Source organism: Gopherus evgoodei, chromosome 3 (genome assembly GCF_007399415.2).
Source record: "Gopherus evgoodei ecotype Sinaloan lineage chromosome 3, rGopEvg1_v1.p, whole genome shotgun sequence".
NCBI classification, from domain to species: domain Eukaryota; kingdom Metazoa; phylum Chordata; order Testudines; family Testudinidae; genus Gopherus; species Gopherus evgoodei.
Genome location: NC_044324.1, coordinates 124,167,980 through 124,195,065, shown reverse-complemented (window position 1 = coordinate 124,195,065; position 27,086 = coordinate 124,167,980). Strand labels below are relative to the sequence as shown.

The 27,086-nt window shown below is 44.2% G+C and overlaps 1 protein-coding gene across 3 annotated transcripts in view; it reads right to left on the bottom strand.

Moving 5' to 3' along the window:
• PCMT1 (protein-L-isoaspartate (D-aspartate) O-methyltransferase) overlaps positions 1-19,792 on the bottom strand; it is a 60,574-nt gene extending 40,782 nt beyond the window's left edge. The window contains exons 1-2 of one of the 3 annotated variants that reach the window (XM_030556564.1): positions 19,643-19,728; positions 15,485-15,563 (exon numbers count right to left, since the gene is read on the bottom strand). Coding sequence is in view for 2 of the 3 variants with exons in the window: in XM_030556565.1 (XP_030412425.1) it covers positions 19,643-19,697 (55 nt within the window). In the remaining variant the exon portion in view is untranslated. Of the gene's footprint in view, positions 1-15,484; positions 15,564-19,642 lie in introns of all 3 variants that reach the window. The other 2 variants (XM_030556565.1, XM_030556563.1) reach the window with 2 other exon arrangements.
• Positions 19,793-27,086: the final 7,294 nt, after the last annotated feature.

The following is a 27,086-nucleotide window of genomic DNA, read 5'->3' as shown; positions in this document are numbered from 1 at the left end:
CCTAACTCTTATAGTTGTGAAAAAAGACTTCTAAACAGGAAATATTAACTAATGCAGTGCTGTCTTCCTCTGTGCAGACAGCTCCCATGTGTCTGTTGTTGTTCACAACTTTTTCAAACTGCAAGATACAGAAAATTGATCAGAATACAGTCATTATTAATTTCCGTATATAGTCGATAACAAGCCAGTCAGTTTATAAGCCAATCCCCCCAAGATAGGTAAGTAAAAATGGAAAATTTTTATGACCCATTCATAAGCCGACCCTATAATTCAGGGGTTGGCAAACTTTGGCTCCCAGGCCATCAGGAGAAGCCACTGGCGGGCTGAGATGGTTTGTTCACCTTGAGTGTCCGCAGGCACGGAGGTAAACTTAACAAAGTGTCCCAGCCCACCAGCTGCTTACCCTGACAGGCCAGGACAGCAACTGGGGGTGGGGCGGGGAGGGAGAAGCTGAAGGTCAAGGGAGTAACCCCTCTGACCACCGCCCACATGACCCCACCCCTAGCCCAGGATCCCCACACTCTTCCCATCCCTTCCCACCTTAACTGGGGTGGGACAGGGGAGGATCTCTGGCCTGGCCGGAGCTGCTCCAGCAGGCCAGGCATCACAGCCACAGCGTGTTCCAGAGGGCGGGGCCAAGCGATGTGGCCGCAATGTGGTCCGGCAGGCCAGACGGCACGGTCACAGTCTGCTCTGGGGGGCGGGGCCAAGCGGTATGTCTGCAGCCTGCCAGCCCCCGAGCTGCAGCTGCTTCAGAGGCTGGTGGGAGAACAGCGTGGCCAGAAGCAGAGACACTCTGGCCCCACCTGTTCCCTTCTGGCTCTGCTGCCTCTCCTTGCCCCCTCTGTTGGGGGGAGGGACTGTATCCCACCTCTCCCTCTCTATACCCGTTCATAAACCGACCCCCTTTTCTGATGCTTCCTTTTACTAAAAAAAAATTTGGCTTATGAATAAGTATATATAGAATCCTGTGAGCAGCCACAAAATTGACAAGAATCAAATCAGTTTCACTCTACTCCTACTTAGATAAGCTGGAAGCAGAAGGCACTGAAACAGGGGTGGGTGGGTGAGATTCTGTGGCCTGCATTGTGCAGGAGGTCAGACTAGATGATCCCTTCTGACATTAAAGTCTATGAGTCTAACCAAAAGAAACACAAGCCAGAGGGGTTTAGGAAGATAGAACAATAAAAATATCCTCACAGCATTCAGGAAGCCAAAGGAGAGTAATGGAGATATCCCCCAAACATGACAGCCAGGAGGCTGGCAGAGGGGCAAGGTAACTTAGGGTACGTCCACACTACCTGCCGGATTGGTGGGTAGTGATCAATCTATCAGGGATCGATTTATCACATCTCATCTAGACACATATCGATCCCCAAAGGTGCTCCCATCAACTTCGGAACTCCACTGGGGTGAGATGTGGAAACGGAGTCGACGGGGAGCCGCAGCCGTCAATCCCACTCCATGAGGACGGGAAGTAAGTTGAAATAAGATACATAGACTTCAGCTACGCTATTCCCATAGCTGAAGTTGCATATCTTACATTGACACCCACCCTACCCCTCCATTGTAGACCAAGCCGAAGAGTCACACACAGCATCCTCACAAAAGCCGGAAGACAGGAAGTGGAGAAAAATGCTGCTTTGTAGCTGTAAGGGTGGTGCTGGGGAGCTTCAGTTTCAGATACCTCCTAAGCAAAGCAAACAGGGGAGGAAAAGGTTTGGCATCTCTTCCAGACCCCTGAACAGTTTCTACCTACTATCACTCTAGCTTTCATATAGATCTGTGACTAGTAATTTTTGCCCTCCAGCAATGGGGTCAAAACTGTTGCAACCTATGCCTGAATAAGCAAGTGAAATGCTGATGGAATTAATTGGAAAATATAAGTACAATAGAGAGATGAGGAGGCAGAAGAAAGAAATGGGGAATGAAAATATGTAGGGGAGCCAGGGAAGAGAGTATGCCAAACTCATGACCAGACTTCCTGATATGCAGTATCCCAAGAACGAAGCCTGATAGCCTGGGCGAAAAACTGTCTGTGCTGCCACACACGCTCAAAAGCCACAAATCTGAAATGTATAGTATTCATTATAGTATGTATTGCATTTATTATTTTTTCTTTGAAAAGTGCTATTACTAAGGCTGGTTGAATAGCAGAAAAATGTTGATTATATACATGAATTAATCAAATATTTTATATATTATTAATTTAACTGGTATTTGGCAAATATTCACCAACAAAATATTCGACCAACAAAAGAAGCTGACAAAAAAAACAAGTTACTCAGATAAAGAAAAAAAAGTGAAGTGAAGCCAAGAAAGGGGAAGATATAACAAGAGCACAAGATGCATAGGTAGCTTATTTGATTAATGTATTTAATGAATTTCAAAGGTGATGAACCAGATATTAACCTTTTTTTCTTCCTATTAGGCCACTCCAAGTAGTAAGTTACATGTTTTTAAAACATGTTAAGAAAGAAGATTATGTTAAATGCAGAACACAACTTTTTAATTCCATTAAATTGCAGGAGTGTAGTCTGTAGTATATATGGCAGCACAAACATTTTTCACTCAAGTTGGCAGGCTTAGTCCCTGGGCTAAATGTCAGGTACATTTTTCAAACATCATGAATTGGTTTTCATTTTAAGAAAAAACAATGTGTGATAACTGTACTAGAGAAGCAATTTAAGGAACAACCAAAGCATCTGAACTGATGATCAACAGTGAGAGCAGGCAACTGAACTGAACATCTATTTAAGGCATTTGCCACAATATTATCCTGTATAAACAACTTAAAAGTATTAGAATATTTAACAGAGAATAATTCAAAACAGGGCTTTGATAAATTTAAGACCTGTATTATGGTCTACATAACACTGTTTATCTTTTCCCACACAAAGACAGCGAATATACCCATTTGCCATTACTGGATGTATATTTTGGAAGATGTAGCTGTCTGGAGAAAAATTTTACTTTGGATTTCAGTGAAAATTATGAAGAACTCCTTACTAAGAAGAATACATGTTAATTTAAATTGGCCTGATGTTATTTTAATTTTTCTTTCATCAATGGCCAGAATAGATAAAAATCAATGATTTTTTTAATGCATTTTTTTAAATTTAAATCAGATTTTTTTGATAAAAATGTTTTTTGAGGAAAAAACCTATCTAAAAGATAGTTTTAATTAAGATATATCTTCGGCTGTAATGTCTCATCATGGAATAGGGATTAAAAATTCTAATTCTATAGTATGAGAATATATTCAAGTAATGTTTAAGAAAAGTTTTGTAAACGAGTTCCAATAATTCATGGATTAGGGACCCTATCTTTTGGGGTTCCAGGGGCTTCTGTATAAATTATCTAGGTTAGTCTTTCTATCTAACCAGTGCTCAGTTTAGAAGATACCATCAGAGATTGCAGTTCTCAAAATTGTAGATTCGTGTCTCCAGAGACAACATGCTTGTTAACAGCAAAAATGTTTTTAAATAAATATATAGAGAGGTGAGAAATGACAGACCTCAACCCTATTGTCCCTCTGCAAATTTGTGTACACAGAGTCAATCCCTTACCTCTCTCTAAAAGTGCAAAGTTTCAAAAAGTTCAATGAATAGAAGATTGTTGGGGCCGGAATAGATCTGGACAAGGAGAAGAAGTCTGGAGATAAATGTGAGATGGGAGGGCCAGGCAGTAGAAACAAATGTGAAACTGTTTGAGCAGCATATTCCAGAAGTCTTGAGGTCTTCCTGAATGTAGCTGTCATTGGTTTGAGGTCTACCACACCATTCTCTCATTAGAAGGGAAAATATATAATGGTAGCAGGCCATAAAAGAGACCCAGTTTGGGAATATTTTAATGAAGTTCTCTACCTGTAGGTAAAACAGGCATGCACACAGTGCAACGAAGAAATGCAAGGCCTGGTTGCCCGAATGAAGCATCACGAGAAGCATAGACACTGACTCCAATGGAAAAAAATTGGTGGGTGTTCAGCTCCCCGTGGCCCGCCCCGTCCCCCTGCTCCAGTTCACCTCCACCTCCTCCGCGAGCGCACCACCAAGTCCTGCTTCTCCCCACTCCCTCCCAGCACTTGCGCAGCAAAACAGCTGATTCACAGGGCAGGGAGGGGAAATGCGGCATGCTGCAGGAAGAGGTGGGGATTTGGGGAAGGGATCCAATAGGGGCAGGGAGGGGGCGGAGTTAGGGCAAGGACTTTGGGGATGCGATTGGAATGGTGGTGGGACCAAGGATGGGGTGGAGTTGAGGCGGGGGGGTGGGCACCCACTGGCACTGGAGAATGTTGGCGCCTATGATGAGAAGTGTTCCTTTTCAGGAGGAAACTCCATTGATGATGATGATGATGGATAGGAACATGTCTGAATATGCAGGATCTTCAGGTTGGTAAACTTTTTTGTTTCATACTTCTTTCTTAAGGACCGCCTATGTTCCTTCTGGACTATTCTTGGATTCTCATGTTTGAGCAAAAAATATAGTCGTTACTCTACGGTACTATAATTTTAGATGCAGTTGTAATAAAAAATAAATAGCTGAAATAGGCAGTTCTTCCTTTTACAATTTCACCTTTAAAGTAGTACTGATTTTCAGCAAATGCAATGAGTAATACTAAATGAGTATGGTAATAATAATTAAATAACTGCATTGACTTATTTTGTTTAGAAGAATCCATCCTCAACACACAGGATTCTGAAGACTATCCACCTTCAAGATCACCATCATTTTCTATAGTTTCAGAGTTATCTGCCAATGATAACTCTGCCAAAGTTTCAGTCACATTGTGTATGTCACATAGCCACAGTATATCACCTGTAGCAAAGAGGAAAAAAAAATAGTCATCCAGAAACAACTATAGATAAATATTTGTGATAAGAACCAGCAGATTACAAAAAGAGGTAAGTGATGAAAAAATTGCCCGGTTTGTTTATGCAACAAACTCTCCTTTCCGTATGATTGAGAACCCACATTTCATTAACATGGTTCAGTCATTAAGACCAAGATACAGTCCACACAACAGAGCAGATGTCACAGGCAAATTGCTGGATAAAGCATCTGAAAGAGAAACTGAGCAGCGTGCAAAAGGTCTAGAGGGTGAAATTGTTAACCTGAGTCTTGATGGGTAGAAAATTGTCCACAATGATCCTGTTGCATATGCTTGTGTGACAACGGAAGAAGGGAATGTCTTCCTTACAGAAACAATTGATACATCAGGAAATGAACACATAGAATACTTACAAAAAGTAGCAGTAAAAGCTATAACAAACTGAAAAAAAATTCAAAAGTCTAGTATGCAGCTTAGTCATACAATGCTGCAAATGTACCAAAGATGAGAAGAAATTTAGAAGAAAGTGTAGAGAGTCCCAAGCTAATAACATATGGCTGCAGTACTCATTTGATGCACCTTCTATCCAAAGACTTCAGTCTCAAAAAATAAAGGCTAATGTTGAAATTGCAAAATACTTCTGTAACAACTACTTTGCAGCAGCTGCTCTGAAAAAAGTGGGAGGAACCAAGCCAACTCTCCCACAAGACGTGCGATGGAACTCACTAGTGGACTGTTTTGAGCACTATATCAAGAACTGGCCTAATCGGATGACAGTTTTTGAACAAAATTGTGAAAAAAATAAGACGGCACTGTCATAGCCAAAGTTCTCAACATTGGGCTTAAGAGAAATGTTGAACACATGCTGAGTACCCTGAAGCCTATTTCTGTAGCCTTGAACAAAATGCAAGGAAATAGCTGTTTTAGTGCTGATGCTGTTGAAATTTGGAAGGAACTGAGTGAGATCTTAAAAAGAGAAATATGCAATGACAGTTAAATTAAATAAATAATAAAGTTTTAAATAATCTGAATAGCATGTCCCATCTCCTTAAAGTTGGCTTCATTGGTATCTGTGGTATAAACACACTGATTTTCTCTGGGTCACCTTTAGCAATATAATTGGATGTGCTATATCAGTGGTCCCCAACCTGTCTGTCTGGCAGGCGCCGAATTTCAGCGGCATTTCGGCAGCGATGCCTCTCGATGACGCCGCTTGCCGTCGACAAGCGACGTCATCGAGAGGCGTCCCTGCTGAAATTTGGGAGCAACGCCTCTCGATGACGTCACTTGTTGGTGACAAGCGTCGTCATCAAGAGGCATCCCTGCCGAAATGCTGCTGAAATTCAGTGGCATTTTGGCGGGTGCTCTCCCGGGGGCCAGGATGCGGGCGCATTAAGATGCGCCCGTGGGCACTGCGTTGGGGACCACTGTGCTATACTTTGAACAAGACAAGTTGTATTTTCACCAATTTCACGATTACATAGGCAATCACATTGGTTAACTCTGACTGTGGACAAATGAGCACTAAGACAACCACAAAAACCAGTTTTGAAGGAAAGCTTGTTCAATAAGTCCATACAAGAAAGCACAACTGCTTGTAAAATCTCCTTCATACTCATTAAAAATAGTGTCTTCGTTTTAAAATATGAACCATTATTGTCCAAAATTTGTTTGTTTATCTATTCATATTTATTCAGACTATAATTAGCCCAGCTTGAGATGCACCAGCATGTTCCAGAAGAGATTCATACAAGCACAGGAAAATAATACTGTATGGGGAAAGTTATTTTTCATTTCTTGCTAAATCAGTTTTATTTTCAGTAAAACCAGAACTTTTATCGAGAATTAAATATTTAACAAGTTCTGTTTTTCTTTAAGAACAGCTATAATGGGTCAGACCAATGGTCCATCTAGTAATAGGCGCCAACTCTGTGGATGCTCCAGGGCTCAAGCCCACCAGCCACAGTGGTTCCGGTTCTGGGGCTGGCTGCCAATCAGCTGCTCAGTGGACACGTAGGGGAGCTAGTGCAGCAGCGAGTGACTGGTGGGAGGCATTCATGGAAGGCAGAGAGAGATGGGCATGTGGGAAGGGCCTTGGTAGAGAATAGGCAGGAAGAGGTGGGGCGCAGCTTATCGGGATTGGCCTCACAGTGGAGTGGGGTGGAGCACCCACCTAGGGTGGAAGCGGAGGGGGAGAGTCAGCACCTGTGCATCTAGCCCAGTATCCTGTCTTTTGACAGTGGCCAATGCCAAGTGCTTCAGAGGCAATGAACAGAACAGGTAATCATCAAGTGATCCATCCCGTCACACAATACCAACTTCTGGTAAACAGAGGCTAGGGACACCATCTCTGCTCATCCTGGCTAATAGCCATTGATGGAACTATCCTCCATGAACTTATCTAGTTCTTTTTTAAACCCTGTTATAGTCTTGGCCTGCAAAACATCCTCTGGCAAAAGAATTACACAGGTTGATTGTCCATTGTGTGAAGAAATACTTCTGTTTGTTTTAAACCTGCTACTAATTATTTTCATTTGGTGACTCCTTGTTCTTGTGTTATGAATAGTAAATAACACTGTCTTATTTACTTTCTCCACACCAGTCATGATTTTATAGATCTGTATCATGTCCCCCTTAATTATCTCTTTTCCCAGCTGCAAGTCCCTGTCTTATTCATTTCTCCTCGTATGAAAGTTGTTTCATACTCATCATTTTTATTGCCCTTTTCTGTACCCTTTTCAATTCTAATATATCTTTTTTGAGATGTGGCAACCAGATCTACATGCAGTATTCAAGATGTGGGCATACCATGGATTTATATAGTGGCAATATGATATTTTCTGTCTTCTTATATATCTCAGGGATGGACAAACTACAGCCCAGGTGCTGCATCCAGCCCTCCAGACATTTTAATCCAGCCCTCGAGCTCCCGCCAGGGAGTGGGGTCAGGGTGTTACCTCCTCGCTCCCCACGTGATTCCCAGAAGCAGCAGCATGTCTCCCCTCTGGCTCCTACACAGAGGGGACGCCAGGGAACTCTGCACAGTGCCCCCACCCCAAGCGCCGCCCTCACAGCTCCCACTGGCCGGGAACTGCAGCCAATGGGAGCTGCAGGGGCAGCGCCTGCAGACAGGGCAGTGCGCAAAGCTGCCTGGCCGCACCTCTGCATAGGAGCCGGAGTGGGGACATGCCGCTGCTTCCGGGAGCTGCTTGAGGTAAGCGCTGCCCAGAGTCTGCACTCCAATCTCCTCCTGTGCCCCAACCCCTGCCCTAGTCCTGATCCCCCTCCTGCCCTCTGAACCCCTCGGTCCCAGCCCAGAGCACCCTCCTGCACCTCTAACCTCTCATCTTCAATCCCACCCCAGAGCCCATACCCCCAGTTGGAGCCCTCAGCTCAACCCCCAATTTTGTGAGCATTCATGGCCCACCATACAATTTCCATACCCAGAAGTGGCCCTCAGGCCAAAAAGTTTGCACATCCTAATCTATCCTTTTCCTAATGATTCCCAACATTGTTAACTTTTTTGCTGCTGCACACTGAGTGGATGTTTTCAGAGAATTATCCACAATGACCTAAGACCTCTTTCTTGAATAATAACAGCTAATTTAAACCCCATAATTTTATATGTAGCATTGGAATTATGTTTTGTTGTTTTCAATTTAGTTTGTTGATGGGGGGAGATAGTGCCAGAGAAGAGTTAATCACAGAACCATAAAAAGACAGGCAGACCTGGAAGGGACCTAAAGAGGTCATCTAATCCACTCCCATGTAATGATATAGGGACAATTATTTATTCTTACACCATCCCTATCAGGTGATTCTTAAAAAACATCAATGATGACCTCCCTTTGAAGCCTATTCTAGTGCTTAACCATCCTTACTGACTAGTAAGAAATTTTTTCCCTAATACACCTCAACCCCGATAAAACACTGTCCTAGGGAACCAAAAAAACAACAACAACAACAACAACACTGCATTATAGGTGAAACGGCGTTATATCGAACTTGCTTTGATCCGCCGGAGTGTGTAGTCCTGCTGCCGCTGCCACCCCCCTCCCCCCCCAAGCGATACTTTACCACATTATATCTAAATTCATGTTATACCAGGTCGCGGGTAGGTGTACCTAAACTAAATCTCTCATTGCTGATGAAGCCCATTACTTCTTGTCCTACCCACAGAGGACATGGATGCAACTGATCACCATTCTCTTTATAATAGCCCTTAAAGTATTTGAAGATTTATCAGGTCCCCTCTATTTCCCCCCCCTCGAGATTAAATATTACCAATATTTTTAAACCTTTCCTCATAGGTCAGTTTGTCTAAACCTCTTATTTTTTGCTGCTGTCATATGGACACTCTCCAATTTGTGCACATCTTTCTTAAACTGTGACACTTAGAACTAGATACAGTACTCCAGCTGAGGCCTCACCACTGCTGCACAGAGGAGAACAATTACCTCCCAATACTGGTAGATAAAAAGCATTTTTTTTAATTAAAATCAGACTTTATTTAAATTGGATTTTTATTGTTTAAATTGTAAGTTTTTCTTTTTAAAAATAAACCTGATTAAAATGAAATCTGAATTTAATACAAAATATGTTAAAGCCTAAACCTATTATAATTTATTAAAACATTTCAATAGAAATAAAAATGCTGAATCCAGGAGCTTCTAACAAAAACTAAGATAAGGCTGGCTTTTCTATGTAAAGAAAGAATCGGGGGGGAGGAATCTAACTTTTGAGGTCAAGCTTTATAAATATGGCAAAATAGCTCATGTACTGTATTACAGGTTTATTTTGTTCAATAAAAATAAATTTTATATGCTGTTGTGTGTTTAATTAAATTCCAGTTATCATTCCAATGCAGCTTGACACAAAAGATGAACAAAAAATTAATCCAGTAAATAAGCAATATATCATTCATCATTTTCTAACATTCTAAAAACAAACAATTAAGTAATGAGAATCTGAAAGTGTTAAGCTATATATAACTTAAATAAATTTATATAGTTTATAGTGGACCCTGTTAGGCAACAAAAAGATGCATCAAATCTAGTGTAAGGCTCCATTTAGCTGTAAATCAACATGTAATGTTTATATCAACCAATGAGAATGCACCTTTCTTCAGAAAATAAAAAGCAAACATGGAAAAGTTGATTAAAATTCCTGATTTTAATAAAGGATTTCAACTTGGTGACTTAAACAATGGTTTAAATCAATCCACTCTGTGACATTTCTACTAACACTCACCAGAATAATATTAGCCGTTATTGGCTCATATTCAATTTGTGATTCACAATAACCCCTAGATCCTTTTCAGCAGTACTACTTCCTTGCCAGTTAATACCAATTTTGTAGTTATGCATTTTATTTTTCCTATGTGTAGTACTTTGCACTTTTCTTTATTACAAAAGCAGCAAAGAATCCTGTGGCACCTTATAGACTAACAGACGTTTTGGAGCATGAGCTTTCGTGGGTGAATATCCACTTCGTCAGATGCATGTAGTGGAAATTTCCAGGGGCAGGTATATAGATGCAGGCAAACTAGAGATAATGAGGTAGTTCAGTCAGGGAGGATGAGGCCCTGTTCTAGCAGTTGAGGTGTAAAAACCAAGGGAGGAAAAACTGGTTTTGTAATTGGCAAGCCATTCACAGTCTTTGTTTAATCCTGAGCTGATGGTGTCAAATTTGCAGATGAACTGAAGCTCAGCAGTTTCTCTTTGAAGTCTGGTCCTGAAGTTTTTTAGCTGCAGGATGGCCACCTTAAGGTCTGCTATAGTGTGGCCAGGGAGGTTGAAGTGTTCTCCTACAGGTTTTTGTATATTGCCATTTCTAATATCTGATTTGTGTCCATTTATCCTTTTTCGTAGCAACTGTCCAGTTTGGCCAATGTACATAGCAGAGGGGCATTGCTGGCATATGATGGCGTATATTACATTGGTGGAGGTGCGGGTGAATGAACCGGTGATGGTGTGGCTGATCTGGTTAGGTCCTGTGATGGTGTCACTGGTGTAGACATGTGGGCAGAGTTGGCATCGAGGTTTGTTGCATGGATTGGTTCCTGAGCTGGAGTTACTATGGTGCAGTGTGCAGTTGCTGGTGAGAATATGTTTCAGGTTATCTCTAGCTTGCCTGCATATATATACCTGCCCCTGGAAATTTCCACTACATGCATCTGATGAAGTGGGTATTCACCCACGAAAGCTCATATTCCAAAACGTCTGTTAGTCTATAAGGTGCCACAGGATTCTTTGCTGTTTTTACAGATCCAGACTAACACGGCTACCCCTGTGATACTTGACACCATGCAAGGCACTGCATTTAGCCGTATGGAGTGGAAATCCATCAACCTCATGAAGAAGTTTGCACAAATACAGACAGATATCATCTTCCTTTCCAAATGCAAACGGATGGACATCATACCAAATGGACTAAAGGTAAAAAATCCAATGCTATCTACGTACTACAGACCACAGTGAGAGATTATGCCATACTCTATCAAAGAAACTGAGGAACCACCTAATCAGCATCCTATACAGCGAACAGGAAAACATCAAAAAAGAGCTCTCCAACCTGGAGACTCTCATCAATAACCAAACTTCCATACAAACGGACTTCACTAAAATAAGACAGGAGATCTACATTACTCACTTCACCTCTCTACAAAGGAAAAAGGACTGTAAGCTGTCTAAACTCCTACCTGCCTCATGAGGCCACAACCATGGTACCCCCAACCCACCCAGCAATATCGTCAATCTATCCAACTACGCACTCAGCCCAGAAGAAAAGTCTGTCCTATCTCAGGAACTCTCTTTCTGCCCTGCCACCCCCACCAACATGATACAGTTCTGCGGCGATCTGGAAACCTACTTTCGCCATCTCCGACTCAAAGAATACTTTCAGGACAACACTGAACTACGCACTGATACACAGGTACCCTCCCACCAACAGCACAAGAAGAAGAACTCCACATGGACTCCTCCTGAGGGTCGAAATGTCAGTCTGGACCTCTACATTGAATGCTTCCACTGACGTGCACAGGCAGAAATTGTGGAAAAACAACATCGCTTGCCTCATATCCTAAGTCGTGCAGAACGCAATGCCATACACAGCCTCAGAAACCACCCTGACATTATCATCAAAGAGGCTGATAAAGGAGGTGCTGTTGTCGTCATGAACAGGTCTGACTACCAAAAGGAGGCTGCCAGACAACTCTCCAACACCAAATTCTACAGGCCACTTCCCTCAGATCCCACTGAGGAATACACTAAGAAACTGCAACATCTACTCAGGACACTCCCTACACTAACACTGGAACAAATCAACATACCCTTAGAGCCCTGACCAGGGTTATTCTATCTACTACCCAAGATCCACAAACCCGGAAATCCTGGACGCCCCATCATCTCGGGCATTGGCACTCTCACTGAAGGACTGTCTGGATATGTGGACTCTCTACTCAGACCCTATGCCACCAGCACTCCCAGCTATCTTCGTGACACCACTGATTTCCTGAGGAAACTACAAAGCATTGGTGACCTTCCAGAAAACACCATCCTAGCCACCATGGATGTAGAGGCTCTCTACACGAACATCCCACACACAGATGGAATACAAGCTGTCAGGAACAGTATCCCTGATGATGCCACAGCACAACTGGCTGCTCAGCTCTGTGTCTTTATCCTCACATACAACTATTTCAAATTTGATGACAATATATATCTCCAGATCAGTGGCACCGCTATGGGCACCCGCATGGCCCCACAATATGACAATATTTTTATGGCCGACCTGGAACAACGCTTCCTCAGCTCTCGTCCACTCACGAGACATCTTCATCATCTGGACCCATGGGAAGAAGTCTCTGGAAAAATTCCACCACGATTTCAACAGCTTCCACCCCACCATCAACCTCAGCCTGGACCAGTCTACACAGGAGGTCCATTTCCTAGACACCACAGTGCAAATAAGTGGTGGTCACATTACCACCACCCTATACCGAAAACCTACGGACCGCTATGCCTACCTTCATGCCTCCAGCTTCCATCCCGGGCACATCACACGATTCATTGTCTACAGCCAAGCACTGAGGTACAATCGCATCTGCTCTAACCCCTCAGACAGACCAACATTTACAAAATCTCCACCAAGCATTCTCAAAACTACAATACCCGCATGAGGAAATAAGGAAACAGAACAACAGAGCCAGACGTGTACCCAGAAGCCTCCTACTGCAAGACAAACCCAAGAAAGAAACCAACAGGACTCCACTGGCCATCACATACAGTCCCCAGCTAAAACCTCTCCAATGCATCATCAGGAATCTACAACCCATTCTGGACAATGATCCCACACTTTCACAGGCCTTGGGTGGCAGGTCAGTCCTTGCCCACAGGCAACCTGCCAACCTGAAACATATTCTCACCAGCAACTGCACACTGCACCATAGTAACTCCAGTTCAGGAACCAATCCATGCAACAAACCTCGATGCCAACTCTGCCCACATGTCTACACCAGTGACACCATCACAGGACCTAACCAGATCAGCCACACCATCACCGGTTCATTCACCTGCACCTCCACCAATGTAATATACGCCGCCATATGCCAGCAATGCCCCTCTGCTATGTACATTGGCCAAACTGGACAGTCACTACGAAAAAGGATAAATGGACACAAATCAGATATTAGAAATGGCAATATACAAAAACCTGTAGGAGAACACTTCAACCTCCCTGGCCACACTATAGCAGACCTTAAGGTGGCCATCCTGCAGCTAAAAAACTTCAGGACCAGACTTCAAAGAGAAACTGCTGAGCTTCAGTTCATCTGCAAATTTGACACCATCAGCTCAGGATTAAACAAAGACTGTGAATGGCTTGCCAATTACAAAACCAGTTTCTCCTCCCTTGGTTTTCACACCTCAACTGCTAGAACAGGGCCTCATCCTCCCTGATTGAACTACCTCATTATCTCTAGTTTGCCTGCATCTATATACCTGCCCCTGGAAATTTCCACTACATGCATCTGACGAAGTGGGTATTCACCCACGAAAGCTCATGCTCCAAAACGTCTGTTAGTCTATAAGGGGCCACAGGATTCTTTGCTGCTTTTACAGATCCAGACTAACACGGCTACCCATCTGATTCTTTATTACATTTCATCTAGTTGATTTCCAACCAATTCTCTAATTTGTCATGGTTGTTTTGAATTCTAATCCATCCTCCAACATGCTAGCAATCGAGCTTGGTGTCATCTACACATTCTATAAGCATACTCTCCACTCCATTATCCCAAGTCATTAATGAAAATATTGACTAGTACCAGATACAGGACAGACCCGTGAGGCACCCCACTAGATACGTCCCCCCAAATTGGACAGCAAACCATTGATAACTATGGAATACAGTCTTTGAACAAACTATGCACCCACCTTATAGTAATTTCATCCAGACCACAATTCCCTAGTTTACTTATGAGACTGTCATGTGGGACTGTGCCAAAAGACTTATTAAAATCAAGATATTGGACACATATGGCTTCAGATGGGAAATCATCTTAAAACATACCTCACAAAAGGCTTAAGAGATGACCACAGAAGTCAGGAAATACATTCAGAAATCTGCCAGCAACTAAGAAGGTTCTTTACTGAAGAATCCCTACAATGATGAAATTGCTGCTCTCAAAAGACTCTGAAATGATTTTAAGTAGCTTAGCATCTGAGAAACAAAAACTTCAGATAAATTATCTTTAGCTTACTTGAGAGCACAGTGACAATTATTTGTGAACAGCCTGCCTATGTTACTCAGGTAAAAAAAAAAAAAGCATGGGCTATAAAATCTACTCATTCAGGGAAAGCAGAAATCTCTCTCAAGTGAGTGTCATCAGCAACTCCAGAATCTGAGCTTTCATTTAAATTCTATATTTTTTTAATTAAGTTGATATTTCATAGGGTTATGAAGAAAACCTTACAAATGTGAACCAGGATGGAAAGATATAGAGATTAGTATTAGGCAGAACCTTGAATGCAAGCTTGATGAGAGATCACATGGGAAGCTAGTGGTGGGATCTGAAAATGTGTGGGGTGGGTTATGGCCTGAACAGCATGCATGTCAGTGGCATATTGAAAAAAGAAGCAAACAAGGAAAATTATTTTTGCGGCAGCATACTGTATTGCTTGGAGAGGATAGAACAGGAAGAAAGTTGAAGAGGTAATTGCAACAACCTAGGTGAGACATGACTAAGGCAGGGACCAACATTTTAGCTGTGGAAATGGTGAAGAGGTGGTGGAATTTGGAAGTGGTATAGTGTGAAGCAATATGATTTGACACAATCCTGGGTGTAAAAGACAGAAAGGAAATTAGGATGACCCCAACATTATAAGCTTGAGCAACTGAAAGGATAGCAGACTAGTCAACGAAATGAGAAAAGTGGAAGAGAATCAGTTCAGAATCCTACAAAAAACACTTCACCCAAGCAGCAATCAATGAATTATGAACTATTATGCAACTCCTCTCCCTTTTTCTAGGATCACTACACGCTTTAATACACCAATAAATTAAATGCTAGTTAAAGCTATTTACGATTGACTAAGTATTTCTATTTCAAAAATATTTTCAGTTTACTGTAACTTTTCAGTAAATTACACTTACTGGGCTTAAGATGTCCAGGACTGATCTCTGTTCAAAGAGGAAATTGTTCTCTGAACATTGGGGAAAGACTGTTCAGCTACTTCAAGTGAGAAAGAAAACAAATTGAGAATTTTTTAAAAACGGTTAAAAAATGCATTTCTTAAGATGCCTCTAGTATTGGAGCTGGGATTCAAACAATGGGGAAAAAACCAGCCTTCAATGAGAAATGCCTTTGAATGTTCCAGTAAAAATTATTCTCATTTAGTAGAGCTGAAATCTGTTTGTTCACAACCAGCATTTCTGTTGTTTGTTTTTAAAGAAAACCTGCATAACATTTTAACCAAAAGGTACACCATAATAAGTTAGCTGGGCAAAAATTTACTGAAGGTTTACAGTGCATGAAGCATTGGTCTCTGCAAAGTCTCTTGTTCAATTGGTGGGCATCTTTAGATGTACTGTTGTGAACCAGGACGGAAAGATATAGAGATCAGTATTAGGCAGAATCTTGAATGCAAGCTTGATGAGAGATCACATGGGAAGCTAGTGGTGGGATCTGAAAATGTGTGGGGTGGGTTATGACCTGAACAGCAAGCATGTCAGTGGCATATTGAGAATTTTTTTTAAATGGTTAAAAAATGCATTTCTGAAGATGCCTCTAGTATTGGAGCTGGGATTCAACTGAATATTAGACAGTCTCTGGGGCCCTCCCATTTTAATCTGCACCTTCTGAAGGTAAGAAACCAGTGGGTATGTCTACAATCCATTTGGGAAGCATGATTTCCAGTGTGGGTAAACACACACACTAGCTCTGCTCCAGTGCCCTAAAAAGGCGTGGCTGAAGCAGCTCAGGCTAGCCACTCATGTATGATCCTGCCCAATCCCTTGTGTATATACTTGGTTAGCTAGTCCATGCCACCATGGCCAAACTGGGTTTTTAATGCACTAGCTCGAGCAGAGTTAGCACATGAATGTCTACCTGCACTAGAAATCCCACCTTCAAGCTACTGTGAAGACATACCCAGTAAGAAAGGCCTCAGAAGAAATTTTAGCCAGATTCAGTGTGCAAGTACACAAAGCAAAAACCCAAGGACTGATCTACTATAAATGGTAGGACAATGACAGTCCTACAGTTAAGGTCGCAACTGAGCGAGGGAAGCTCATAATTGAATAAAGTTATACATGTGATGTTTTCTCATGCATGTTCTAACATTTAACCCTTTAAAAATGATTTAAGAACCAGATCAGCTATTACACACTAGCCTGACAGAGTAATATTTGTTTTCTTTTATGCATGTATATAATCCTAGCATAAACAAAAACACACAAATTAACTCAACATCAAGTTTATTGGATCATTGGTGTGTTGCCATTCTGTCTCTTAACAAAAGGTACATTGTATTGATAACAAAGCTATGAAAATAAAAGAATAAAGTTTAAAAAAATATATACAGCTGAATTCCTTCCCAAATGTTAATTTTGAAGCAATGTCTAGAACCCGTTCTTGTGTAGCCTGCATGTATTTTCTTTCACTGCAAATTAGAAAAATATACTTAAGTTATTTCTATTAATAAAATGTGTAGAATGGAATTAAACTGTACGTGACTCCAGATTTTTTTTTAAAAGTCTGTTTTATCTATGCTAGGTCAATACAATCTTAAGACTTATTTTAATTGTTGTTTCCTGTTTAGAATTTCTGGCCTCAATCCTGAAGTTGCCCCCACTCAGACAGATCTCTACACAAACACAGAGAACAATGAAATCGATGGCACAGGCCTCATTGCACATAATAGCTTTGAATAAATTATCAACTATATAATTCAGATTCTCTACAAAAATACTATTTAAGTGGTGTTAGATATTTTAATAAAAGCACTGAAAATAGTAGTACAACTTAAATCGCTTTACAGCATATGTATTTTTATATTACTATTATTTCAACTTCTTCAAAGAAGTTTCAAAATCCAATTTACTTTTTACGCTGTTAGACGTTTTTGCAATTCTCTCATCTTAGACAAAGCAAAGCATGAAGTCAATTTCACCTTCAGGTTCTCAGAGCAGTAAACTGTTTTTAAGGCTTGAAAAATCTATGTCTACCTTTGAAAGCCTTCCCAGACAAGTGAGGAGACTTACTCTATCAGCGCTTGGAGAGCCAAATCTCATTTTAAAACATTTTTAGCATTTAGAATTGCAAAGAAGATTCCAAATGTTAACAAACCTAGTGTTAGCTTACTGCATCAACAGAAGAGACAGCTCCAGTGCCTCTGTAACTGCTCATAGTCTTCCTAATGTAGCCAGTTTCACAGGCTTTATCCAGAGCTCAGTAGTCAGTAGGAAACTGAAAATAATCTCAGCACTATACTGTGCTGCATGCATTATGGGTAAATAGGAGTAGGTTTGGAAGGATTAGATTTTTATCAGTAAATGTCAGTGTGTGTATGGTGAAATCGATGTTTACTAATGGACAAAAAAAAATACTGCCAGCAATAATCACTGAAGTTTGCAGAGAGGGAAAGTAAGAGAAATACTGCTTGACAACTTATTAAAGTTTGATTTAAGGATATTTACTTTGTATGTTTTGACATGTGACATTGCAAATTTGTGTTTTAATGGTTATCAAGCTTTAACTTTTTGAACATCAACTTCTATCATCATTAAATAATTATTGCCTGGCAGCCCCTATAATTTCCCACAATTGTGAATGTTTAAATTGATGAAAATTGAAACAATGTTTAAAAATAAATACATCCATCAAAATTATAAATAATAAAAATCAAATTCTGCCAAGCCTAGCTATGATCAATGACAAAGGTAAACACTAAAGAAAGGAAAAGGCTCTGAAATAAAGGGGCTAGGAGATATTACCAAAAACTATGTTCTTCCCTCCCTGTGAAACAGAGTGATTGAGAAACAAGCACCCTTGCAGAACCCAGAATTGCAGAAGTAAAACAATGGAGGCAAACTATTAACGCAGTTTACAGAAAAATTATGTCTTTCTTGTGGCCACCCTTGCCTCCCAATGTTTAGGAGACTCTGGGAGAAAAGAGATCCTTACCCCTTCCAGGAGCTAGGAGAGGGGCACTACAAATGTATCAGTCAAAGGCTAATATAAAAGATGATGGAACTTAAGCCTACCAGGCTCCTGATCTTAACTCCCTACCCTCTCTCAATTTGGATCACAGGCACAAACCAGCCCACACCTCCCCCTCAGGCTGCAGGTCCCTAAAACAGAATACAGCTGTGGGCATCAGTCCCAACACCCAACACAGGAGCAGTGCAAGCCCTGGGAAAAGTGGGGGAGAACCTGCACCTCAGGTGCGTACTGGGAGGATGGGGTGACATCAACAGCCACATAGTACTTTCCAGAGGAGCCTATAACCTGGGACGGCCCACAGGCACCAGCTGAGCCCCGCGCTCCCTGAGGAGGAGAGGACTGGAGTCCTACCAGCGCGTTGCCCTGGATGTCACTTGCGCATCGCGGCCACAACCAAGCACTCCCCCACCCCCCGGGATTTAAGCAAGGGCCGCTAAAAGCCACGCGCCGGATAACGTCCAGCGACCCCGATACAAAGGGACCGTGACACGGTGAAGCACCGCCCCCCGCAATGGCCTCAGACCGTTCAACGCTCCCAGCCAGTCTTCCCCGCTATCGCTCGGACCCAACGGCTCCCCGCCGGGCTGGGGTCGGGGTCGGAGCCCTCCCCGACCCGGTGGGGGATCCCACCCCGGTTGCCAGCCCCGGGCACGCGCCGCCTGCACCGCGGGGAAGAGAAGAGGGAACACGAGGTGGCCAGCACCGGCAGGCGGGGGGACAGCTGCCGCCGCCGCCGCACGGAACGCCCCCACCCCAGGCGACTGCAGCCCAGGCCGAGCCTGCAGCCAGAGAGGAGCCGCCGCCCTCAGACTGGCTGCGCGGGGACCCACCCGCAGGGGCGGGGCTGGTCCCCCACCACACACACCCAGAGACGGCGGTGGCCCCGCGCCCCCAGCGGACAACCCCTCCCTTGAGCCGGGTTCCTCCCCGCCCCGCCCCGCCCCGCCCCGCTCAGTGACAGTTGGTCTCTCCCCAGCCCAGGACGGAATGCGACGTGCGTCTTGCCGAGGGGCCGGTAGCGGCTGGGGAAAGGGGTTGGGGCCGCGCGCGCCGGGGCCCCTCCCTCGTCTGTCCGGCCCCCGACTCACTGCGCAGGTTGTGGATGAGCTCGGAGTGGCTGGAGCCTCCCGACTTCCAGGCCATCGCTAGACACACTCTGCGGAGCAGGTAGAGAGCCGCCTTCAGCGCCGCGACTGCGCAGAACAGCTTGCCTAGGAACAACACAACCTCTAACGCCGACACAGGCACCGCCTCCTCGCCGGCCGCGCGCCCGCCGGGGGGAGGGGCCGCGCGCCCACCGCCCCGCGCGCCCGACATTCTCAACGGCCGCCAGCTAGCTCTGCGCTTGCGCACCCGTAGAGGGCAGGGAAGAGGGGTCGAATATCTGCGCTTGGGGGCTGGCGGGGACCTGGGGAAGTAGAAGTCGCAACGTTCTAGCTGCGTTACTGTAGCTGTTGCCCGCATATATAGGAGAGGATATGTGGGATCTGTTTGGGGAGAGGCTACATGCAGTCAGAGGCAGTTAGAGCCATAAGCAGCAGCAGCCCCACCTAGCAAAGGCAGGAGTGTTCGGGATTTGGGGGGTGGGAGGATTGGTTCAGGCCTGTTTTAAAGAAAAGGGCAGATGTGAGGTTTGAACCTAAAGCTTCTGCAGAGTGCTGTGGTCCTAGTTCTCGCCTATGTCTCGCTATTAAATGTAGGGCATGTTAACAGCAACTATGGAGTTTGCAGTAGCCTTTTCTATGGCTTCCATCGTGGCAATAGCTGAGTTACAAATATGGCGATTTCCTGCTGGGTCCTTGAAAAATCTGATTCAGTTAAGTTTAAGTATCTTTGGAGTCCATTGTACTAAATGCAAAAGTTATGTATGTTTGTAGGTAAGTATTGTATGTATCATGCCCAGGGGGTAGATGTGAACTCTGGGAAGTGTTATGAACTTTGAAGGACTGCTGACAATGTGCCAGACAAGAAGGTATTTAAGGAACATACAGTCTTAAGTGGTTTTCCTGGGAATCTCTAGCAGGAGGTGAATGGAAATTCTTCACTTCCTGTCTTTTGAAGCTGCACCCTAAGGAGAGAACCATAATCTGTTGATTACCTGTTCCCAGGTCTACACTATGGCAGGGATTGATGCAGGGCTGGTGCAAGGATGTTTCGTGCCCTAGGCGAAACTTCCACCTTGTCCCCTCCCACGCCCCTGCCTTGAGGGTGCCCCGTCCTTAGGCACCCTCCTTGCGGCAGCTCCCCAACCCTGCAGCACCCCCCCCAGCTCACCCCTGCGCCGCGCATCAGCACCCTAAGCACGCCGTGGCTGCTTCACTTCTCCCGCCTCCCAGGCTTGCGGCACCAATCAGCTTAGGCGGAAGAAGTGAAGCAGCCACGCCGTGCTCAGGGAGGAGGCAGGGCAGGAGAGAGCTGGGTCGGGGAGTTGCCCCGCGTGCTGCCCTCCCTCCCCCTTACCTGCTGCAGGCGGCCCTCCCCGCACTCCCGTGCCCCAGCTCCCTCTGCCTAAATGCTGGCGGCAACTGGGGCGGCCGAAGATCCAGCCGCCACGGTCGTTGCCAAAGAAAAGCGCCCCCCCAAATCCCAGCACTCTAGGCGACCACCTAGGTTGCCTAAATGGTTGCACTGGACCTGGACTGACACTCTGAGATTGATCCACTGGCGATCGATTTTGCAGGTCAGTACAGGGTAAAGTTATGGTTGGTTGGATGCCTAACTGCATTTTTTTACTTTAACATGTTTGGATTTCTTCTTATAAACTTAACTCTGAATTTCCAGAGTTTATAATGCGTGTTTCTTGGATTATTACAATAGTCCTATGATATTTTTTTTCTCTCTTAAATTACTGATACATACTCCCAGTCTTAACTACACCTTCATGTACTTTTTGTCTGAGAATTTATACTGGTATGACATTGAATTAAGGCCTACAGTCTTTGTTCCAAGGAGTTTACATTCATAGGCCCTGTCTACACTGGCAAGTTTCTGCGCACTAAAGCAGCTTTCTGCGCTGTAACTCCTGAGGTGTACACACTGCCAAGCCACTTAGTGCACAGAAACTGTGCAGTTATAGCTCTCTAAAAAAGCCACCCCGACGAGAGGCATAGAGCTTTCTGTGCTGGGACTACAGCGCTGCAGTGCCAGTGTAGACACCATGGCGATTAGAGCTCTGCGATTGGCTTCCAGGAGATGTCCCACAATGCCTGTTCTCACCTCTCTGGTCATCGGTTTGAACTCTACTGCCCTGCCCTCTGGTGACCAACCATCATCCCCACCCCATACATTCCTTTGCAAATTTGAAAGTCCCCTTCCTGTTTGCTGTCAGAGCATCTTTCCAGGTGCCCATGCCTGCTCCACACACCAGGTGATCCCCCAATTGGAGCAATGCCAAGCTGCTGGACCTCATCGGCATTTGGAGAGAGGAAACTGTGCAGTCCCAGCTGTGCTCCAGCCATAAGAATTATGATACCTATGGACAGATTTCACGATGAATGATAGAAAAGGGCCATGACCGGGACACATTGCGGTGTCGGGTAAAAGTGAAGGAGCTGCGGAACGCCTACCACAAGGCACAGGAGGCAAACCGCTGCTCTGGTGCTGCACCAACAAGCTGCCAGTTCTACAAAAAGCTGGACGTGATACTCAGTGGTGACCCACCTCCATTGCGAAGGCCTCTGTGGATCCTTCATTGGCTCATATGCAAGTCAAGAGTGGACCGAGCCAGGAGGAGGAAATCTTGGATGAAGAGAGGGAAGGGACCCAGAGCCAGAGAATGGCTCAGAGGCCAGAGATGCATGCAGTCAGGAGCCCTTTTCTATCCCAGAGGAGCCTAGCCAGTCACTGCAATCAGCTGGCGAAGCGCAAACAGGAGAGGAGGCCCTGGATAAGCGGATCTGATTTTGGGAATTGCTGAAGTGATTTGTTGGGGGCAGGAGGCTTGCAGAAATCAGGTTTGTCTCCCACCGCTTGTCTATTCTGAGCGGCAGAACAGGCTATTGATAAACTCCCTCACTTCATGGGAATCTCCCTCAGAGATCTCCTGGAAACTTTTGTGGAGATACTGGGCAATCCAATGCCACAGGTTCTTCGGCAGAGCTTCTTTGTTTCTCGCCCCATTAACAGTAACTTTCCCGCGCCACTGTGCTGTCACGGGGGAGGAGGGGACCATTGCTGCACACAGGCGAGCCACACAGGGGCCAGGACAGAAGCCGCAGACTTGGAGAAGACCCTCCCTTGATTCCCTACTCACCCTCAGCAGTGAGATATCTTCCATAATGATCACAAGTGAGGACAGGAATGATTATCAAGCCCTCCCACTACAGTGCTGACTCTCCTGAAAAGCCACATGCTCAGTGTACAGCAGGGTCCAGAAAGAGTGATTCACCCTGCCCCTATGGCTACTCGCCATTTTGGGAGTCTTGTGGCTCGTGTGCTTGCCTGGAGTCAGCCAATTAGTGACAGGTGTTTGAGTACTGGCTGTGTTTTAAAGCACTGAATCAGTGTTGTTTGCAACACAGACAATACGCTTATTAAAATTTTGTATTTAAACTTCACAGAGATGACCTTGGGAGGCCAGCCTCCCTTACTGGTGGCAGAACAGCTGTGCAGGACTAGAAAGCGGCCACAAAGAACTAAGGAGGACTTTTTCCGTGAGGTTATGATGTACTCTGCCGCTGAGAAACAGGAATCGAAGGAGTTGCGGGATAGCGAGAAGAGGGACCAAAAGGAGAATGTGGCACACCAGAAAGAAGCCATGGCATGGCTCTTAAACATTATGGAGCACCTAGTGGACGTGCTCCAGGCAAAACTAGCTCTTCAAGCAGAGCAGCTCTACGCCTGCCCTCCCCTGCAGCCACTGTCACAAAACTCTTTCCTATGTGCCCCCACCACACTGCCAACACACTGTTATCAACCTCCTGGCTCCAGTCTGTACCCGCAGCATTCCACTTCTCCCCCCTCACAGTCCAGCACTGTGGACTTCCACTACCCACTGCACTCAACACCCATCCCTCTGCAGTTTGGCCCTGCTGAAGTAAAGCATCAGCTTCATTGTACTCCAAAGGAGAAGGCTGGGTATGATCCCTGGACATACACAAATCTGTAGCTGTCCCTGGGCCCCTCCTCCTCTTGATACCTTCCCCTCCCCCCATACCCTCCCTGCTGATGAATTTTTTCATTTGACTCTCTCTTCCGGTTGTTGTCTTTTAATAAAAGAATTATGTTTGTTTGAAAGCAATCTTTATTCTACTAAGTGAAAGTGAAAGCAAAAAGAGCACTGCAAAGCAACATACAATTATGTTAAGGCCTCTTCTTGCATCACATGTACCGATCACCTCCTATCATTAGAAGCACTGCAATCCCGAGCATAGCCACAAATATTAGTGGCTTTCAGCCTCAAATTGCTGCCTTAAGTCATTCCTGATCCTGATGGCCCCACTTTGTGATAGCCCTGGTCTCTGGCTGTTCAAACTCAGCCTCCAGGCGCTGAGCCTCTGCAGTCCAGCCCTGAGTGAAGTTTTCACCCTTCCCTTCACAAATATTATGGAGTGTACAGCCCGCGACTATAAGCATAGGAATATTGTCATCGGCCATGTCCAGCTCCCGTACAGGCATCACCAGACGGCTTTTAAGTGGCCAAATGCACACTCAACAGTCATTCTGCATTTATTCAACCTGTTGTTGAACCGTTCCTTGCTGCTGTCAATTTGCCCTGTGTATGGCTTATAAGCCACGGCATTAAGGAGTAGGCGGGGTCTCCAAGGATCAGAATGGGCATTTCAACTTCCCCTACCGTGATCTTCTCGTCCATGAAGAAAGTCCTGCTTGCAGCTTCTTGAACAGGCCAGTGTTCCGAAAGATGCGTGCATCATGCACCTTTCTGGACCAGCCTGTGTTAATGTCCATGAAATGTCCATGGTGATCCACAAGCGCCTGGAGAATGATTGAGAAATACCCCTTGTGTTTAAGGGAACTGGACAGCTCACTCTGAAGTCTGCAGTCAGGATCAGACGAGGCATATTTCAAACCTTAGTGGTCCAGGCCAGTGATTATGTGAAGGCTTCTACACGAGCATGAGACCTCTGGATAATCAAAGTTCTATGTACTGTTTTCTTATTTTTAAACAGTTATATTTGCAAATATTGTCAGAAAGGAAGGTGAGGAGATTTGGATGGTCTGAGAGAGTTCCTCACAAACATGAAATATTTGTTAGTCTCAGTAGATTTGTATAGTATCAGAGGGTAGCCGTGTTAGTCTGGATCTGTAAAAGCAGCAAAGAATCCTGTGGCACCTTATAAACTAACAGATGTTTTGGAGCATGAGCTTTCGTGGGTGAATACCCACTTCCTCAGATGCATATAGTGGAAATTTCCAGGGGCAGGTATATATATGCTAGCAAGCAAGCTAGAGATAACGAGGTCAGTTCAATCAGGGAGGATGAGGCCCTGTTCTAGCAGTTGAGGTGTGAAAACCAAGAGAGGAGAAACTGGTTCTGTAGTTGGCAAGCCATTCACAGTCTTCGTTCAATCCTGAGCTGATGGTGTCAAATTTGCAGATGAACTGAAGCTCAGCAGTTTCTCTTTGAAGTCTGGTCCTGAAGTTTTTTTGATGCAGGATGGCCACCTTAAGGTCTGCTATAGTGTGGCCAGGGAGGTTGAAGTGCTCTCCTACAGGTTTTTGTATATTGCCATTCCTAATGTCTGATTTGTGTCCATTTATCCTTTGCCGTAGAGACTGTCCAGTTTGGCCGATGTACGTAGCAGAGGGGCATTGCTGGCATATGATGGCGTATATTACATTGGTGGATGTGCAGGTGAATGAACCGGTGATGGTGTGGCTGATCCGGTTAGGTCCTGTGATAGTGTCGCTGGTGTAGATATGTGGGCAGAGTTGGCATCGAGGTTTGTTGCATGGATTGGTTCCTGAGCTAGAGATATTATGGTGCGGTGTGCAGTTACTGGTGAGAATATGTTTCATGTTGGCAGGTTGTCTGTGGGCAAGGACTGGCCTGCCACCCAAGGCCTGTGAAAGTGTGGGATCATTGTCCAGGATGGGTTGTAGATCCTTGATGATGCGTTGGAGGGGTATAGGTTTGTATAATCCACTTTGTGAAGGTACAATGGAGCATTTTTTGTATTTCTTCACAAGGCGGTGATTTGTCAAATGGCTGAGGGAAGAGAGAATGTTATAGGTAATAGTTTGAGAGCAAGGCTAGAGAAAAGAAGATTACTTATTATAAAAGTCAGTAAGGCTGCATAGTGTGTTTAGAGATGGAAAAATTAAGTCTCTGATCCTGCAGATACATATATATATATGTTTACTTTATGCAGTATGAGTAGTCCCATTGGATTAAGCACAAAGGTAAATTTTTGCAGGATCAGGCTAAGGATAGAGATATATAATAGAGATGTCTAGATGTTTTGTGGAGAGAAGCAAAGAGTCTGTCTACTTGTGCAGTTCAAATTGTTTGTTGCTTGTTTTAATGATTTTAGAATTGTGTTTAAAAATAAAGTTGAAGGGAAGGAACAATAGGATGTCTTTTTCTATGCTAGGGATATCACCACCAAAATGGGACATGTACAGCATCTCTGGGAAAGATACAGTACCTCTGTTGTTGTTTGCATAAAGGAAACACTATTAAATTCTGTACAGTAATTTTTTGGAATTCGGACAGTAACAAAATCAAGATTTTGTTATCAGTGTAAAGGTCAGCAATGCAGATAGAGATTAGCATAGTATCCCTTGCAGGACAAAAAAAATTAATTTTAATCATTCCACCAATCATAAATTTATTGCACTTCAAAATTAACTATTTGTGTGTGTGCTCCTGTATTAAATAGATAACCTGGAAACGCTGTTGTTTTCATTTAATATTCCTCTTAGTCTCTTGAATAAATATATGAATTTGGATAGGTCATGACCCTTTTTTTTCCTCTCTGCACTTAGACTAGTTTCAGCAAATATAAGAAGACATTATGATAGCGATTAAGGGCATTTGCTTTATTTATTGACATCTTTCTTCCATTTTACATCATATCCAAAGAGTTAGAGTTTGTGGTTTCTGTTTTAACTGGAGTTAACTGACTTCCAGTTAACTCCAGTTTACCAACACAATGGTAAATATTAGTCTAGACACTCCCCCAGATGTTTATCCCAGAACATAAAGGATCCGTAAAAAAATGGACTGGAAAACGGGAGTGAATTGGTGTTTCATAAAATATTAAGGAAATAGTTACATGTGAAACCGGCCCTTTCTTTTTCTCCAAGGGCTTTATATGCTTTTTTTCTAATGAAGCGTTAGGTATTACTGGCTAATCAGCAGATCCAGAGCTGGCATCCTACACCGTAAATGTGGACAGCGAGATCCTGTTTAAAATGTTTGTGCAGCCTTGTTCGGGTTTGGATGCGCTATACATACAAAGTGACACCGAAAGGAGCACGAATCTGGAAGCAGGCAGGACTGACAGCGCGGCCCCACCCCCGGGCAACGTTCCATCTCCGCACCCCCAGCAGGTCCCGCCCACCTTGGAG